The sequence below is a fragment of the Apteryx mantelli genome, chromosome 9 (genome assembly GCF_036417845.1).
Source record: "Apteryx mantelli isolate bAptMan1 chromosome 9, bAptMan1.hap1, whole genome shotgun sequence".
In the NCBI taxonomy this organism is placed as follows: Eukaryota; Metazoa; Chordata; class Aves; order Apterygiformes; family Apterygidae; genus Apteryx; species Apteryx mantelli.
Genome location: NC_089986.1, coordinates 32214695 through 32231875, shown reverse-complemented (window position 1 = coordinate 32231875; position 17181 = coordinate 32214695). Strand labels below are relative to the sequence as shown.

The window sequence follows — 17181 nt, the reverse complement described above, 5'->3', positions numbered from 1 at the left end:
GCCGCGGCCTGGGCCGGCGAGGGCGCCCCGTTCGGCTCAAGGCCCCCGCGGCCTCAGAGGGCTTGAGGGGCGGGGTGGGTGGTGGCGGGGACTATGGCGGCTCTGGGCGCTGGGGTGGCGGCGGCGGCGCTGCTCTGCGCGGCCGGCAGCCTCTGTAAGTGCGGCAGCCGGCAGTGCCGCGCCGGGGCTTTCCGTGGCGGCGGGTGGCTGAGGGCCGCGGCCCGGCCCGGCCCGGCCCAGGGAGCGGCGGTTAGGGCTGCCGCGGGGGGTGGGGAGCGGGCGCCGGCGGAGCTTGTGGTAAAGCCTGGCATCCGCGGAAGGCTGCAAGTCGTTAAGGCGCGGGAATACAGAGCGCTCTCTGACAGAGGGGTTCGCAGAGCACCCGCCGTGTCGACCTGGTGTTTTCACAAGCGCTTGGAAAATTCCTTGAATGCTAAATCGTTTGAGAAACAAGCGGTTTTGCCCCTCGTGTGTATTTTGGAGCCGCGAGTGTTTCCCATTCCTCTTGCTCGGAGTGTTTTGTAGCTTTTTGTTGGACTGGCATCAGTCGAGCAAGCTGTGGTGAGGAACACGGAGGCAATCAAAACCAGGGGATCGCATCTGTATGTGCGTGGGCTTTGGAAGACTTAATATCTTTCCAGCCGGATGTGGTTACAGCTGTCAAGGCCTGGTTCAAGGCAGCTGGGTTGTTCTGAGGTCTGTACAGGATGCTGAATGGTGTGGGCCTTCTTGCTTGATTAAAGCTTAACTGAGTTTAGGCTTAGTGTTTCAGATGATGCTAGATGATTAAAGCTAACTGGATTTGTGTCTAAGTAAATAGTGGTGTGGGTCAAATGTCTTTGGATTTTTTTTTCTTCTTCTTCAGTTGACTATTCAACTGCTCTTACCACATCTCCGCAGTTTAAATTTGAACACCTGGAACTCTTTTGTAGAGACATCAAACAGTTTGGGCCACCTTATTTGGGCTTTCATCTTGCAAATGTTTTCACCTATGCTTAGCTTTATGCGCCTGCTTGTTGATAGGATTGGCTTCTGAATTAGGGAAGCATGAAAGATCTAGACCCCTCGATCAGTGATCTAAGAAATGTATACTTGTCTGTTGATCACAATGAAATATTTCTCGTTTGCTGTGAGAGTGTTTGCAGACACTTTGTTTGTACGTTGTAAGACTTTGCTGAGGCTTGTTAAAGTCTGCCCTCGTGATAATTAAAAGTACCTGTGCTATTCTGTAAACACTGTTATTCATTCTGTGATGTCTTAGATGTGCAGGCTACTTGTCAGGATGCCATTGTCACACAACAGCTTCTGCATGAGGGATTTCACAGGTAAGCGCTCACTGAAGAACTCCATCAGAATAGTTTGCAGTTTAATTTTATGTGTGAAGAAGTTTGTTTACAATTCGTGCACAGTTGTATCAGCTCACTGAGCTATATCAGTGGGTGTGTGGCTAAACACTAGCTATGTGAATACTGGTATGATCAGCTATTTAACAGTTACAAATTATAGTAGAAGAAGAACAGGAGGCTACCTTCTAAAATGCTTGTGGTGATTGTTGGCAGTTTAAATAAGTGAAACGTTATTTTTGTTCTGGATCTGGAATTAGGGTGAACTACAGTTTACTAGATGGAAAAGGACAGAATGTCTTGATAGAGAACTATTTTCTGAATGCATACCATGTAGTATAAATATGTGAGAGCTGCATTTAATCGCTATGCATTTGGGAGCATGTCTCCTGGGTTTTTGGGTGACATCTTTTGAAATGCAGGTATAAATATTTTGTTTCTGTTGCTTGTCTTAAGGGACCTACTGATGAAGGTAGAACTTGGTATAATGGAGGAGGATATAGGAGGATGCACAGTGGCAGCTAGAACTCGTCTTCCGCCAGGAATCTATGTGGATCCCTATGAGCTGGCATCACTACAGCAGCACAACTTAACAAAGGTAATGTGCCCCAAAGCTGAGACATCTGGCAGCTATTCAGATAAGGCAGAGTATGCTTTTTGCCAGCATTTGGAGAATGCATTGCTCAGGAAGCTATCACCTGTGGTCATTATGCAGCTCCTAGAATGCAGATGATTAATTCCCTTTCCTGAAAGGAGATGCTGCAAAGTAGCATATTCTTGACTTTTCATTGTATCTGCCAGCCTTATCAGCACTACTTGATGCAGGTCGTGTTTTATGTCATACACTGGTGATATTTCTACACATAAATGTGCATACATGGGAGCCATTGCAGATCTGTTTAGCCCCAGATAAGCCACTCTGGTAAAAGCTATCTGGATTGAAAAGAAGGAAAGTTAGCCCTTGCAAAAGAGGTGGTGGCGGGGAAATCAGCAGTGATTACATGCTGCTTATCTGCTAGTCTCTTTGTCAAGACACCGTAGCAAGTATCAAAGTCTTCAAAGGAGCAAAGTAATGGCTTCTCTGATGCGCTCTGAGTAGCTTCACAGTTTCTGTTTCATCACAGCTTTCTTGGTTGCTTTCCAGTATTTACATTCTAATTTTGGGTAGAGATGTGGTAAAAGTGTGGCTTAAGGGAATCCCCTTAAGTGCTTAATTCAGTTAAAACATATGGGTGCAAAGACGCTTGACAACTTTTGATGTTGGGATGCTTGCATGTACTATTATGCCCTTATTAATGGCATAATTGCATTGTAAACTCTTCAGATTTAAGAATAACACATTGGACAGGGACTTGAAAAGTTATTTTGGACAGCTCAAGGACAGAACTTCCGATATGATGCTCCTGACCATGGAACCAGGCCCAGTGTTAGAAACTAGACTGGTGAGGAAGATAGTTTTCATGAGAATTGGGTTGTAATAATCTGTCATTTATAATTAGAGAAGGCAGTCATTTCCCAGCATCTAGCTGCATCGTCTGAAGAGGTGCCTAAATTTTGTAGTCAAAAGTAAGTATGGGAGACTCTCCGATTCACTGTTACAGCCAGTGGATTTTTCTGAGTTTGAGGCATGAAGATGCATGCTCTTGCAAGTCTTGATTTTTGTAAAATACTAGAATAATATGGAACTAGGGAAAGAAGTTCTAGAAAGGAAACTAATTCATTTACTTTAGAAAGTTTGCATGTTTCAAACCAGCACATCTGCTGAAATAATTTTTCCCAGCTCCCCAGAGAAGTTGTCAGGAATAAGGAAAAACAAGGAACTTAAGCAAGTGGAAGAGAAGTGTTTTTGAAGAACTGAATTGGGATCCTTTGTCATGAAAATTACTGTATGATTAAAGTGCTGAAACAGGTTTGAGAGATTCATGTGCAATTCTTGGCTCCACTACAGACTACTTGAATTACCAGTCCTTAGTTCTTCCTCTTTAAACTGGGACTAGACGGTGCTTCCCTTCTCCTGCTATTTCTCTATTTAAATCGTGCTCATGTGGTAAGAAACAACCGTAAAACTATACATAGTACTTAGCTCAATGGGACCCCTTTCTCAGCTAGAGTAACTGGACTCTTCTGTAATATAAAATAGTGGATGCAAAACAGTGACTCATATTGACCTGCGACATAACTTTGGACTGATGTGGATGGGCTTCAACTTGCTTCATTTTAGATGCTTGTCCACTAGTCATCTACTGTGAGGTTACAGTGCAGATTTTCTTTATAGCCAGTTGGAAAGGTAGACACTTCTAGGAGACGGTTCATCTTGTCTCGAGTTTGATGTCTAAGAAAAGGTTAGATGACTGCAAGTGCTTGGTATTGTTCCTCATTAGGGAGGTCTACGTGACTGATCTGATGTAGACACCTGTTGTGGGAGTCTGAAGTAAGATAATGTGGCAGAGTAAAGTGTACTCTAGTCACACAGTAGACTCCTACAGCTGAATTTCTTTCAAACTTTGAAGAACAAAGTGTTAGTGCAGGAGTTACACTTCTTTCCCGTTCTGATGCTGCAGTAGGTTACCACAGCAGGCAGTGACCTTAAATCTCGGAGTGTTACACACTAAGTTCATGTGTTTTTTCACATCCATCCCCTGTGTTGATTCTGATGGCAACCATGTCTGTATCTTCCTCCACTTGCAGGTGGTGTTAATTCCTGATGCTGTTGATGTGGAGGCTCCTGAGTACTTAGCCACAGACCTTGTTGTTCTTATATACATGACACCCGACCCTCAGTGTTCCCGCTGTTTTAGAGCTGTCTTGCCTGTGCATGGACGGTACCACCGGCCGGCAGAGAACGACGGGGAAGTGTTGGTTGTTCTGAAGAGTCCAGAAGTGCTGATCTGCTGCTGTGACAGTGAGATTCTCATTGCACATACTTTGGGGAGAGAGATCCACATTCCACAGTTATTCCTATATTTGACTTTGGAAATGGAGCTCTTAGTAGTCATGTGAAAATGGGAGGAAGATAGCGGCCCTAATAAAGGGCATGTTGTCTTCCTCCTTGCATTTACTGTGTATTAGGATGAATGCTACTGCTGCCTGACCAAAGGCAGATTAATTGTTAACAGACATGATAATTTTTTTTATTATTTTTTATTTTTTACTTTAGGGGGCTGTATCCCCTGAGTTTGGGTTCTTTCACCTGGAAGCATTGACAGTTGTTCTATTTGTCACAATCCCTGCAGGCTCTGGTTTGCTAAAGATCAGCTGCTTAGACCATATGTTTTCACAATGTTTTTCTCTTGGCAGCTGAAGCCATGCATGGCATATTTAATATTATTCAGACTCAGGTACTTAGAGTAATTGAAGTATTCTGATGGTTTCCAACCCTCTCCTCCTGCATTTGTATAGGGAAAAATGTAGAAAACTGTCTTCCTGAAGGATGGAATGATTGGAGTCTCAGACTTGTCTGAAACAAGAATCTCATATCCACTGACAACAAATATTTTAAGTTACACGAACAATGAAATCCCCCATATTTGCTACAAATTGTATTTCCTTTCATGAAATCATTCTTGCTAGCTGCCAAGTCAAATGTTCTAATGTTCAACTTCTTTACTCGAGCATAATTTGAGCAATTTATTTTCTGGGATAAGGTAGGGGGAAGGGAGGACTGTCTGGTCAACAAAAAAGGGATGTGAAATCTTTCCATTCTTCTGCCTCATGTACTACTTATGAGCAGGAAAACCTATTTGTTACTAATGTAAGAACATTTAAAGTGGGTGAGTGGAGTTCTTGCATGTGACAACAGGATGCCAACAAGGAGAAATGAAAAAATGACTTCTGTGTTCTGGGGAAAGAGAAATTGTAACTGCATGGCTGGATTTGGGGAGTCTACAGACCAATGATGAATTCTTTGCCCTATTAAAGACAGAGGGGCCCCAATACCATGTGGGTGAGAGTTCTTGCTTAGGCATCTACTATCTCAGAAATGGAAGAGTTAGAAAATTCATGAAAAAGACTGCCAGCACTACTTTGAATATGCAGGTTAGTTGGTACGTTTCTATCAGTACCTGTGCTGTTTCACCTTTTGGCTTTTAGTGAGTTGGTGCTGTCAAGCTGTTGTGAAGGAAAGATATCTAATTTGGAGAAGTCTTGCAGGCCATATGGCTTCATCCCATCTGGATTTTTGATGATGCATTAATATCTTCTGTAGATCGCCTGTCAACAGAGTGTTGGAAACCTTCTGAAGTGGAAGCTCCCTGTTCAGGGAGAAACGACTATCCCTGTCAGTGGTATAGCGTAAAGCACAAACCTGTGAGTTCTTATTTCTGTTGAAAATCCTTGATTCTCATTTAACAATTACTGCCTTTGTCTGTGATTAGCAGTTCCAGAGCTTGGGAACTAATCAGTAAATGGCTAGTTGTGTGATTCCTCCTTATGGAGGCTCCTTTCTTCCTTTCCAGCTTGCTTTAGTGGGTGTTGTTCTGACATGCTTGTAATTGTTTTCTGTGCTCTTCTACCCCTTGATGGCAGCTGCTCTCCTTTTTTTTTTTTTTTTTTTTTTGCTTAATAGTTTTGTTGGAATCTGAGAATATAATTGACATTGGTTGATTCAAGAAGGGACTTGGCAATACAGGTGCCTCAGACAAGTAGCAAAGTGGAAAACAGTGTTATGATCTAATTGAAAAGAGGGAGAAAACCCCAAAGGTTTAAGGAATTACATCTAAAAAGGCCAGTTCTGTTTATCTAGTTGTTATTTGATTGGCAAAGCGTCTAGAAAACATGGAGTTTCTTTATTCTGTGTTCTAAGCCAGGTAAAGTTGAATCTTTAGTATGGTCAACAACCGCCTTTGAAACTTGAAAGGCTTGCAGTAGTTCAGGTTCAGAAATAAGACTAATATGTCTTGCAACAAATCTGTTGGCTTTGTAACATGCATGCCTTCCTGCATCTAGGATATCAGCACGTGTCTTGGATATCTGCAGTTCTTGCCTAAAAATGTTTTGGAGCTTTCAGCAACAGAAAGAAACCAAATAGTTTTTTGCCTTGGAGAAAACTCACTTTTCAGTAATCTGCAAAATGCTCATTCCATGAATTTATCTTTTTAATACAGTATTACATACAGATCCCCAATGGCAAGCCTATTGTAACAACAAAGCTATAGAGAATATAAATGGCTACCATTTAAAATGCAGCACATGATTGAGCTTTGTACTACAAGAAGTGGCTGACTCCCCATAAGGGCAGTAGACTGAAAGGATATGTCGCATCTCAGTTTTGCTTTTGAATCCCAGAACAAGCCTGAGCAAAGGGACAGTTAAATATTGGTTTGATCACAAATCAGTAATCCTCTACAGTTGCGGTCGAGAAGAAATAGCTTGTTAAATATGTGTATTAACCTATTTTTCTTTGTAGGTATATGAGGAATTGATTATGCAGGTTCCAGTGGGGCTCAGACAACATGGTTCCTTAGTGTGTGTCATGACTCTTCTTACCACGGTCCTCTGTTCCAGCCTGATTCTTGCAGCTGTGTGCAAATATGGACACTTCTCCCTGGAGACTTGCTCAGAACAGAAATAAAGTAGTATGGAATGACTGAGTTCAGTGTAGTAAAACTACGAGAATATTGATTGCATCAGCTTCCTAAATGAATCCTACTCTACTATTATTTATATTTTGGTAGTGTGTGAGGGTCCCATAATGGATTATGGTTCTCTCAGCCTAATTCTTACAAACACCTTTCACATATAAGACAGTTTCAGCGTATCGTAAATAGACAAAGCAGATGGAGGATGAGAACAGCACTGCAAAGAGCTGAAATGACTTGCCACAGGCCATGCAGCAATAGTCAAGAACAGAGTCCTGGTCTCTGATTCTCTCTTTAACTGCCCCTGCCTCCCCCCCCCCCCCCCCCCCCAAATCCAGAGCCTGCTTCAACTGTAATGCCGCCTCTTGCAGAAATGTTTGTATTTCTTGAATTTAAACAAACTGACTTGGGGATCGGTTATTAAGGGTATGAAAAACTTTATCTAGTCATTAAAGTTTCTGAATTTTAAGCTTGTTTACACAGTCCAGCTTGGTTATCTGTGAGTTTGTGAAGAGACATTCTGTGCTTACGTGGGACAATAAAAGACTTAAATAATACTTCCCCCCACATATTTCCCCCCCCCCTTTTTTTTTAATTTCATGACTGGGAGGTTTCATGACTTGATCAAATCAGTCAGATTTGAAAGAAGGCTTTGAAAATTTGAAAGAAATTTCACCCTATATCCAAATCTGGACAAATAATTCTTAGAAGACGAAAGCTGGTGAAGAGATACCAACTAGAAGCAAATATTTAGGAGACTTGCATTCAGTCATCAGAACAGTTGATAAATACAAGGAAATGGAGAGGAAATTACCTCATTAATGGAAAAACTTGCCCTGGGTTGACAGAAGAGGCTGGTTGTGGTCAGTAGGTGGCGTTGTGAGCTTAAAGTAACTCTTAAGGACTGTAGAGAAAACAGATTTTATTCCCTATAAACTCAGAATTATTAAAAGCAGGTGATTTTGTGCAGGGGGAGGTGAATGAAAATTCTGGCTTTCGAATTCTGTCCTCCTTTTGAGGCCTTTATGTGCAGCCTAGACATCTCATCAGCAGAATCGGCTCTTCATTGTTGTCCAGCTGTAGCCTCAGGATCCCCTGGACATCCTTCCTCTGCTTCTGCTGGAATTCAGTAGAAAGCTCGTCTTGTGATTTCGCCCACGACAGGTTGGCAAGTGCTCTGACACTGGGCTCTTGTTTTCCCTTGACTGTGCTGAATGATGATGGCTGCGCCAGGACTTCATCCACTACCTCAGTGCATGACTCTTCTGCATCTGTTTGGGGGAAGGGAGAAATTAAAAGAGAACAATTGCAGAGAGATTTGGTGACAAATTTAACCATATCAGTGCAGCAGGGCTGTGACAAGATAGGCTGTGAATCAGTATTGTCTCTTGTCTCTGGGATTTTTGTTTTTATTCCCGAAGTTGAGTTTGTTCTTACGCTACCTCATATGCAGGTACATAATTCTGTGTTGCAGTCTGATCCTTGTGCCAGCAACATCCCAGATTGCCATTCATCTCTGGCAAATCTTTTGCTTTTGAAAGCTCACAGTTTCTTTAATGTTGGATAATATCAATTGAAAATCACAGTTTGAATTACTTAGGTAAAACAAGCTGTTCAATATCCTAGTCTAGCAAAGGAAACAGTGATTTCCTTGTGACAAAAGAGTAAAATATTATTATGGCAAAATATGAAGAGTGGGTGTTTTAGAAATCAGTACCAGTGATGATGTGAAAAAAATTCTCCTCTAGTTTGTTTTAAAAAGACATGTCTGGGGAGAGAACAAAATGGGAGGTGGGTAAGAGCTGTGAAAAGGCTTTGGGGCAGGAGCTGAATTGCAAAGAAGTAAGGTCATTTTGTAGGGAAGAAAAGTAGAGCTGACGGATGTGTGAAAAAAGTTTAGAAACCTGCCATGGTTTCTTGAAAGGTATGTAACAGCGTGGAGATGAACTAGCAAAACCTTGGTCCTAAAGGGATGGATAGGGAGTTGAGTCTAAGCAGGGAGAGTGATAAAGCAACAGGCAGAGAAGCAGAGACTGTGGCCTTGTCTGCAGCAGGAAGGAGACCAGAACAGTCTCCAGTGGCCACAGCAGTGTCACTGCAGAATACTGTTCCTGGAAAACTGCAGGTCTTTGGGGGCATGTTTTCTCTGATCGCTCACTCTGCATTAATCCGGTGGAGCATAACAGAGAAGATGGCCAGCAAACGTGGGCTGAAAGCAGCAGAAGCTGGAAAGGCTGTTTTGCACTGTTTGTCTCTGGACTTGTGGGCAGATACGAGGCTGTAATGGAAGCCCACTACCTTCCCCAGACTTCTTATGGAGAGGAGCTGCCTGGCATGAATTCTTTTCCTTCTGAAGGAAAAATCAGATGTTGCTTCAAGCCTGGGTTGAAGGAGGAGGTAAGGTCAGAGCTGCAGGGCAGGTGGATGTTTGGGGAAGTCATCTGGAAGATTAAATATGCCACAGGAATTTTGGGGGAGTAGAAGTCTCAAGGACAAGTATGCTGCTTTCTCAGCTGTGCTCGCTACTACACCTCTTGGTACATGGGCATCAGAGTAACTACAGAAGGGGTGGTTCAGGTCACTAACGATAGGAAATGGTAATGCTGGCAGCGACTCTGGGTTCTGCTCCTGTGGTTCACGTATGGTCCTTTAGCGATAATGTCAAAACACCGAGCTGGAATTGGGAACGGGTGGATTAGCCTAAATTGGTGGGAGAATGGTTGATTTGTCATCGGCTATACTGGTACAAAAACAAGCTCCTTCCAGCACCTTAAGGCAAGAGGAAGGATGTGACTGAAGAATGACCGACCACCTGGTGCTCTCGGACACCCCTTCCAGAGGCAGCGGCCGCTCCAGAAATACGTTTCTGCTGAGGGCGCTTCGCTTTCGTCAGCTGCGGGACGCGCAGTGACTGCCGCCGGCTGCCTCGCTCCTCGCGGCGACGTTACTGAAGCAGCGTTGATCTGCTCGACGCGTACCCGCCTCAGGGGCTGCCGCTGCTTGCAGGGCGGTGCGCGGGGGCACCCCCGCTCCACTCCGCTCCGCTCCGCGCCCCGCGTGAGGCGGCGCTTCCTCCGCCGGGGGAACCGGCGCCGCTTCCCCCGGACTACGCGTCCCGTGAGGCGCCGCCGCTTCCGGCGCCGTCGCGCTGCCTGCCGGGAGTTGGAGTCGGCGTGCGGCGGCGCCCCGCCCCTGCCCGCCCTTGCGGGCTGTGGCCGCGCGCGGCGGTTCCGCTTCCCCCTCCGGCTCCTGCCGCCGCCGCCTCGGTGGGTCCCGCCGCCGCCATTGCAGGAGGCGCCGTGTGGCGGCCGCGCCCCGTCCGCCTCGCCGCCCCTCTCGCCGCCGCCGGACCGTCTCCGGAGGCGGCAGGCGTTGCCGCCAGCCCGGTGAGTGCCCGCGGCGGCGGCCCGCTCCCACCTGCCGGCCGCACCGCCGCGCCTTCCGCCCTTTGTGGCGCCCTGCGCGGCCGTGGGCCTCCCGCGGGGCCCGCACCGCCGCGCCGCCGCCCGCGCCCGCCGGGCCCGCGGGCCGTCGTGGGGAGGGCGCGGGTCACGGCGGGGCGAGCTCGGCCGCGCCGGGCCGGGCCGCGCCGGGCCGCTCCGGAAAGCTGGTGGCGGCGCGGGCTGCCCAGGTGTTGGCCGGTGCGAGGCGGTGGAAGGGCGGCGGGGCGAGCCAGGGGGTCGCCTGGTTGTTTCGTTGTCCTGAGGAACCGTAGCGCGCTCGCTACCTGTCGCTGCGCAGCAGTGGCTGTCCCGAAGGCGGTCACTTCGGCTGTTGATTTGTCTTCTGCGGACAGGTGTCTTGGGAACTCGCGTGAGGCCTTCGGGAGCCCTCGTCACCCCCGTCCTCCGTCTTCCGCTGCTCCTCTCCCGATGAGCTCCTTTCCGTCCCAGGGCGGGCTGTGATGGTGGCACAGTGTACCCTTGGGTCTCTTAATTGTTGTAAATTCAGTTAAAGTGGGGAAAAAAATTAATGTAAATATTTCTGTTAAAAATTCTTACAGAAAAAGCTGTATAAACACAGAAATGTAGTGCAGAGAGCTTTTTGTCACGTAGTTTCCTGCAGTGAGTGAGGGAATCCAGGTGCTGCAGCGGATTATTAATCTCTGTTTGGAGCTGCTGTGATACCTGGATTATCAGTCACCCATGTCTTTTTATGCTGGGCCGTAACATAACTGCTACCCTTGGTGTCCTTCTTCTGTTTGTTTTTTCTCTTTGCTATGTTTTCTATTTTATTTCTGTTACTGCATTTTGCCTTCTATTCTGTCCAAGCTGCCTGCCAGACAACAGTAGATGTTTAATGGTAAACTGATCAGAGAGCTGAAAAAAAAAAAAGTTTGGTTTAGCCTGAGCTCAGGGACTGGTGTGTATGAGCAACTGCCCAAAGGTTTGTTTGGGAGCAGACAGTTAATCAGCTAGCTCTCATGGAGCACTACTGCACTTTGCCTGTAGCCAAAATAAATCCGTTCACATACTGTCTTACAGTGAGTGAAAGCAGGTCAGATATTGCAGCATTTTATTAATAATCCTCATTATTTTGGAGGTATTGCAATAACTGGAATGTTAAGTAGAATTCAGGCATGGCATGTTGTGTCCTTTCTGTTTTTATCTTCTTGCTCCTGCCTTTCTCCATTTTGTGTCTCTCTCTTCCTCATTTGCTCTCTCTCTTTTTTTTGTTGTTGTTTTTTGTTGTTGTTGTTGTTCATTTTAAAGGTGGACTTGCTCTTGGGCTTTTCAATATGGTGCAGCCTTCACAGTGTGAACCCTGAAGTGGTATATGCCTAAAAATCAAGGGACTGAGTACTTCATGATTCAGTTTCTCCATTTAGGAGATGGAGTTAATCTAATGCCCAAAGATACTGTGGAGGCAGGCTAATAAATATCCATATGTAACCAAATGTTCTGTACCAGTTTTATTTCACCGTAGGACTAAGGAATTAGTCATTTTATTATTGCAGACTAATAAACTGAAATGGGAACAGCATAGAAACATAAAAATGTAGAGCCTTTGCATGATGAGATTTTGAGGAGAAGCTTTAAGATCATAGCAGCACTTCAAAACAACTTCCTGAGGATGAAGGAAAGGCCTGTGGTGGTGGTATATTTCAGTTTTTGGGGAAGAACAAAATTTTGACTCTGCTTTGTGTAGACATAGTTGTTCTTAAAAAAAAAAAAAAAAAAAAAAAAAAAGGTTGGACTGGTAAATGGTCAATCATACAAATATTTAGACAGCAGCTGACTGACATCTTGCATGTTTTAACTCAGGACAAAGTGTTTCAGTGTATCAGAGGCACATGTGCTCTGAGCTGCTGTATAGGACTTTGTCAGAAGCTGATTCACTGGGATGAAATTTGTGCCAGCTTAACCTGAAAGTGTGGCCAACTGGGGGAGTTTTTCTGAGGCACCTGCTATTGTTTCCTCTCTGGAATGGATGCTGGAGTAGATGGGTGGATGCTTTGACCATGTATGGTAGGTCTAATCTGCTTGCTTTAAAATGTGTCTTAAAAAATCATGCATACTTGCATTGTTTAAATTAGCCTTTTGATTATGTTTAAAAGGAAGAGTTATTCAAGCAACTTCAGAACTTTAGGATAGATGTTAAAGGCTTTTGATGCTGCTAATTTTGTTCTTTTGATAATATGAAAAGCTGTAGGAATCTGAACATAGGTCTCTGTATTTTACTAATAACAGCTGCCTCTGTTTCAGAATTCTCTTACGTGTTCCCCCCACACACACACCTTTCATGTATTTTCTGGGTTAGGAAGCTTCTGAAGCAGAGAGCATTGCTGAGAGTTCTGTGCCAGTATATTTTTGTTTTTTATAAGCAGCACATTTACTGGCTTGTCTGCGTGGAAGCCACAATTAGGAAAATAGTTACTTGTTTTGAAAACAAGCCCTAGTTATAGAGACAGTGTTCTAAATGACTGGGCCCAATGATAACATGAGCAAAGCTCTGGTGTCAGAGACTTGGGCTATAGCAGAAAGTTTTGAGTGTGAGTTGTCTCATGAAGACATTCAGGAGGAAAAGAGGGGGCTAGAGGAGGCATGGTGATGGGAAGAACAAGAAGAAGGAGAGGTCTCGAGCAGCCAGACATGATGTGTACAAGCTAAGCTACCTGCCTAGCTCAGCTGTGAAAAGTTAAGCTGCATTTTCAGACATTTCAAGTGTCTATTTTTAAAATAACGTAAAACAGTTTCTACAGACGAAGTTTTGCAAAAATGAATTATGTATTTTTATTAAGTGGTGATTGGGTAAGTTTGATTTTATAATTGAGAAATATTCCTGGAGAATAATGGCTCTGGAACAGTTTTTAGCTGATCAGAAAATAGATTATTTTCAAACTGTATTAATTACTGATGTACTAATACCAAATTCTAAGATTTGTGTCTTGACCAGTAGTGGGTTGATTGTAGGGACATAACGAATACATACAGGATTACGTTACTACTGACAGTTTGAGCAGGGTGCAACCAAATTGTCAAAAGAAGGCAGTGAATAGAGCCCTTCTGTAACTTGTTCTAGAAACTTAATTACAGTGATGAATTCTACCGCTCAATGCTCTTACCAGAGCAGAGGCATTCGCTTGGATTAGAAGAGAAATTCAGAAAAAATGCAGCATGTTCAATTTTTACTTTTCCAAGGAAGCACCTTCTTCAAAAATGAATTCAAATTTGATTATCTGGCCCAAAATTTTAAGAGCTTTGTAATTGCACAGTGTAGTCTTGGAAGTATTTCTGTACCTGCTATGGTAGTAACAGTAATTGGACATACCTATACAGTTAAGTTTTGCATTACAAACACTGAAATGACTATCCCTTGACCTGTGAAGTGTAGCGCAGTTAAAGATAACTAATCAGTCCAAGTACTTGAGTGCCAGGCTGAACTACTAGGTTGGGTCTCAGAAACAGGATAGTCCTCTCAATGCAGCACTTTGCCCAGTGCTATATTCATTCTGCGTCCAAGCAAGGTTAACTGGGCTGTGGAAGTACCCTGGAGAATCTTCTGCAAGTTTGACCGTTTGCTGGGTTTTCCATTATGCAAAGGCAGTGTTTTCTCCTGCCTTCGGGAGTGGCAAGGCTTAGGGCGAGGGGTGCGGTTTGACATGGACAAGCAGGGAGTGCGTGCGTGTGTCTGTGTGTGGGTACGAGGGGAAGCCTTGAGTTCTGACAAGATGTGGGAGTAGTGGCACTTGTGTGGGGAGAGGATAAGCAGTGGATGGTGAAGAGAAAAAGAGCCTAGGGTGCTTGTGTTGTGGTAAAGGGTAAGAAATTTCTGGGCAAGGCACTCGTTTTGGAAGGCAGGACAATGTGGCTAATGTGTTTTAGCAAGGAAATGCTACAGCATTCCTTGAAGGCCTAAGGATCCTTGGTGTGCTTTGATATTTAGCATCAGGGTGTCTTGAGTTTGCTATGTTGTAAGATTTTTAAAAAGCTTTTATTTGCATTTTAATACAGGTAGTAACAGATGCTGGATGTTTTGGCATGAGAATATCAGATCAACTAGTGAGCTCGCTAATTGGGGACCAGACTGTTATATGTAAATAGAGCTTGCCATTTATATTCAGGCCTTACGCTGCTCAAGGTTTCTGAGATCTTGAAGCATGATTTCGTATCAAGTCATGTTTTAGTTTAGTTGGAAAATAACATGCACTTAAGTGCTTGTATTTTGACTGACATAGTGGGCAGTGTGTGCCATTGAAACACTGGTTTTGGTCCCAATTCTGTATCTGACTTGCACATTATTTATGTAAATCATTCTTTCTATTTTCCCAGCTAGGAGCTAGAATTAATCGGGTTTTGAAAATGTCTCACCTGGTAGGCAGACAGAGATATGAACCTGGGCATGCCTTTCAGTTAAGTACAATATTGGTAGAGCCCTGCTTGCCTTCCTGAACTTTGGGGAAGGGAGAGGTTGCTTGGATACCTGCTAGAGATGTCTTTGTGGGTCTTGTCTGTGAATTTCATTTTTTACACTAGCTTCTGGCAAGTAGTTGTCTGATATGAAGCTTCACCTTCTGTTGCTCTTGAGGGAGAAGTTTCCTGTCTCAGAATTGCATCTGGAGAGTTCTGCCTTGTGCTAAATTGTTTTCGCTCTGTGCTCTTCCTCCAGAGATTGACTGGTCTGGGGAGGAAGATCAGGCCCTTTCTCCAGGCAGCTGTTATCTTGGTTCCCCTTCTCTGAGTAGATGCAGTACTGCATTTCCAGAAAGTAGTAGTGTCCACATTCTGCTCTCCATAAGCTTATGAACAAGACTTAAAATTGACAAGAGTTTCATTTCTGATGTTTGGCTAAATTTCGGGTGACTGGTAGCATTCTTGGACTTGCTGTCTGTAAATACATAGAAGGAATTCCTGTGCATTGGTTCAGCTTTTGAAAGGCTGAGGCTACTGCATATTGAAATGCTGCAGAAACTGGTGAGATTTTTTTCAGGAAAGACTAGTGGGTTTTGAAACTGTCAAGCTGATATATCTGACTTTTCTCTGTGAATTTCAAAATGCCTTGCTTCAGCTGCTAATGATGCGCTGGTCCTTAGAGCTGTTTTAATGAACACCCCTTGCTATGGGAATATAATATTGAATGCTTTGTAGCAGAGATCTGGAGCTTTGCCCCAGAGATCTAAGCCCAGTGTTGGAGTTGGTGTGAGGACTGAGAAGGGCAAATAAAGAAGAAAACAGACTCTACTGAGAAAAGCAGTAAGGGTCCTGATCAGCAAGGGTCCTGTGTTCACATACGTAAATTTTCTGTTGTCCTCTAGTTGACCAGTGCAGAAACTGGTAGCTCTTTTGTAAGCACAAGTTTGCCCAAAGTTGCGTAATTACACAGCACGACTTCGTTTGCTACTGAAATACCAAATGTTGCCTTGGAAGATAAGTGGTTACCTGTTGCCAACAACTGTGTTGTATTTGAATCTTGGGTCAGAGTTGTTTTCTCTGCTAATTAGCAAAAATTACTACCTATCCTTACAGGAGTTACTGTGATAAGGTAGATTCTACTACCTTCTAATTCTGTAGGTTCAATTCAAAGAAAAGCAGCTGTTGGAAGGAGCCAACATGTTAGGACAACTGTGAGTATGATTTAAAAGTAGTATACTGTATTAATGAAGAGATTTAGCATAATGTGAACCAGAATGAGGACAGCTGGCAGGTGTATTAAGGGATGGGAATACACTAAAAAGTCTTTCCAATGCAACTTCTACTTTTCTCTGAAGTTTTCTACTTCCTGTTTAGGTGATGGTGCTGGATGTTTGACTCATCATGTACCCACAAGAATTTACAACTGTCAGCGTTCACATGCTTTCCCCTCGCTTCTTTAAATGAATGAAGTTAGAATTTTAGCCAGTAGTGCAGAGTTTATCTTGGAAACAAATGTAATACTTTCTGCTTTAAGTTGTATTTGTTCTTCTTTTACAGTCTTTCTAGAACTGCTTTTTCTAACAGGAATACCTCTTGGATAAGAGGGGAAAAAAGGCTGTTTCTGGAAGGTGCTTTGTAAAATTAGCTTTGAATGTTAAAGCCCTTTCCCCTTGGAAAGGTCTCTGATAGAATGAGAACTTTGAAGAATTTATGAAAATATCTTTCTCCTAAGCCTGTCTACTGCAAAATGCCGTCCTCTTTGAAGAGGTCTTATGGGGATTTAAGCTTCACCAGAAGCAAGAGCTGTCTGGGCAGTTTCTTGTGGAAATAGCTCATTGGAAAGGGCTGAATTGAAAGCATTGTTTACCTTGTGTATTGTCTGATTAAAAAAAAAAGAGAGAGAGAGAAAAGAAAAGGATTTGGAAATAAGCTTTGTTTAATGTTTTAAAATGAGTAATTTTTAAAATTTCAGAATATTACCTAAAAGGTAAAAGGAGAAGATAAAAACTTAAAAACAGAAGAAAAAGCTAATAAAACATTCTAGCTAAACTGTTTGACCAGTCAGGAATTGGAAGACAATGAATGAAAAATTTTTGGCACTTTTTGTGCTGATTCAAGATACCAGCATCCAGGAGAAACAATTTCTGGTGTAACTGAGGTGCTGCTGAAAAGAGCATCTCTGGAATTTGGAGGTCACGGAAAGGATCTCCCTCCCCTGATGCGGACCGATCACATCAATTTGTCAGCACTGAGGTGCCAATTGTGCTTGGCTAACTAAAGTGCCCAGTAGTGAGTGCTCTTTGAAGGTACGGGAGGGGAAAGGACCAACAAGTGAGAACAGTCTCTGCAGAGAGTCCCAGCTATGTGTCTGTAGGGCCTTTTAGGCTAATTCACACACAAACACTGCTC

The 17181-nt window shown here is 43.8% G+C and overlaps 2 protein-coding genes across 3 annotated transcripts in view; both read left to right on the top strand.

Moving 5' to 3' along the window:
• The first annotated feature begins 75 nt into the window (after positions 1-75).
• On the top strand, positions 76-7404 carry PIGX (phosphatidylinositol glycan anchor biosynthesis class X). Its single transcript, XM_067302129.1, has 6 exons — positions 76-154; positions 1262-1325; positions 1800-1941; positions 4032-4245; positions 5548-5648; positions 6748-7404. Exons 1-6 carry the CDS (start codon positions 94-96, stop codon positions 6910-6912), a joined length of 747 nt encoding a protein of 248 aa, XP_067158230.1. The 5' UTR covers positions 76-93; the 3' UTR covers positions 6913-7404.
• A 2776-nt stretch (positions 7405-10180) lies between these two features.
• The window catches only part of PAK2 (p21 (RAC1) activated kinase 2), a 53741-nt gene continuing 46740 nt past the window's right edge, over positions 10181-17181 (top strand). For both annotated transcript variants that reach the window (XM_067302128.1, XM_067302127.1), the window contains exon 1: positions 10181-10305. The gene's annotated coding sequence lies outside the window, so the exon portion shown is untranslated. The remainder of the gene's footprint in view (positions 10306-17181) is intronic.

Coding starts and splice junctions, on each gene's coding strand:
- PIGX (XM_067302129.1), top strand. CDS start 94: ATGGCGGCTCTGGGCGCTGGGGTGGCGGCGGCGGCGCTGCTCTGCGCG. Junction 155..1,261: donor CTGCGCGGCCGGCAGCCTCT/GTAAGTGCGGCA, acceptor GTGATGTCTTAG/ATGTGCAGGCTACTTGTCAG. Junction 1,942..4,031: donor AGCAGCACAACTTAACAAAG/GTAATGTGCCCC, acceptor CTCCACTTGCAG/GTGGTGTTAATTCCTGATGC.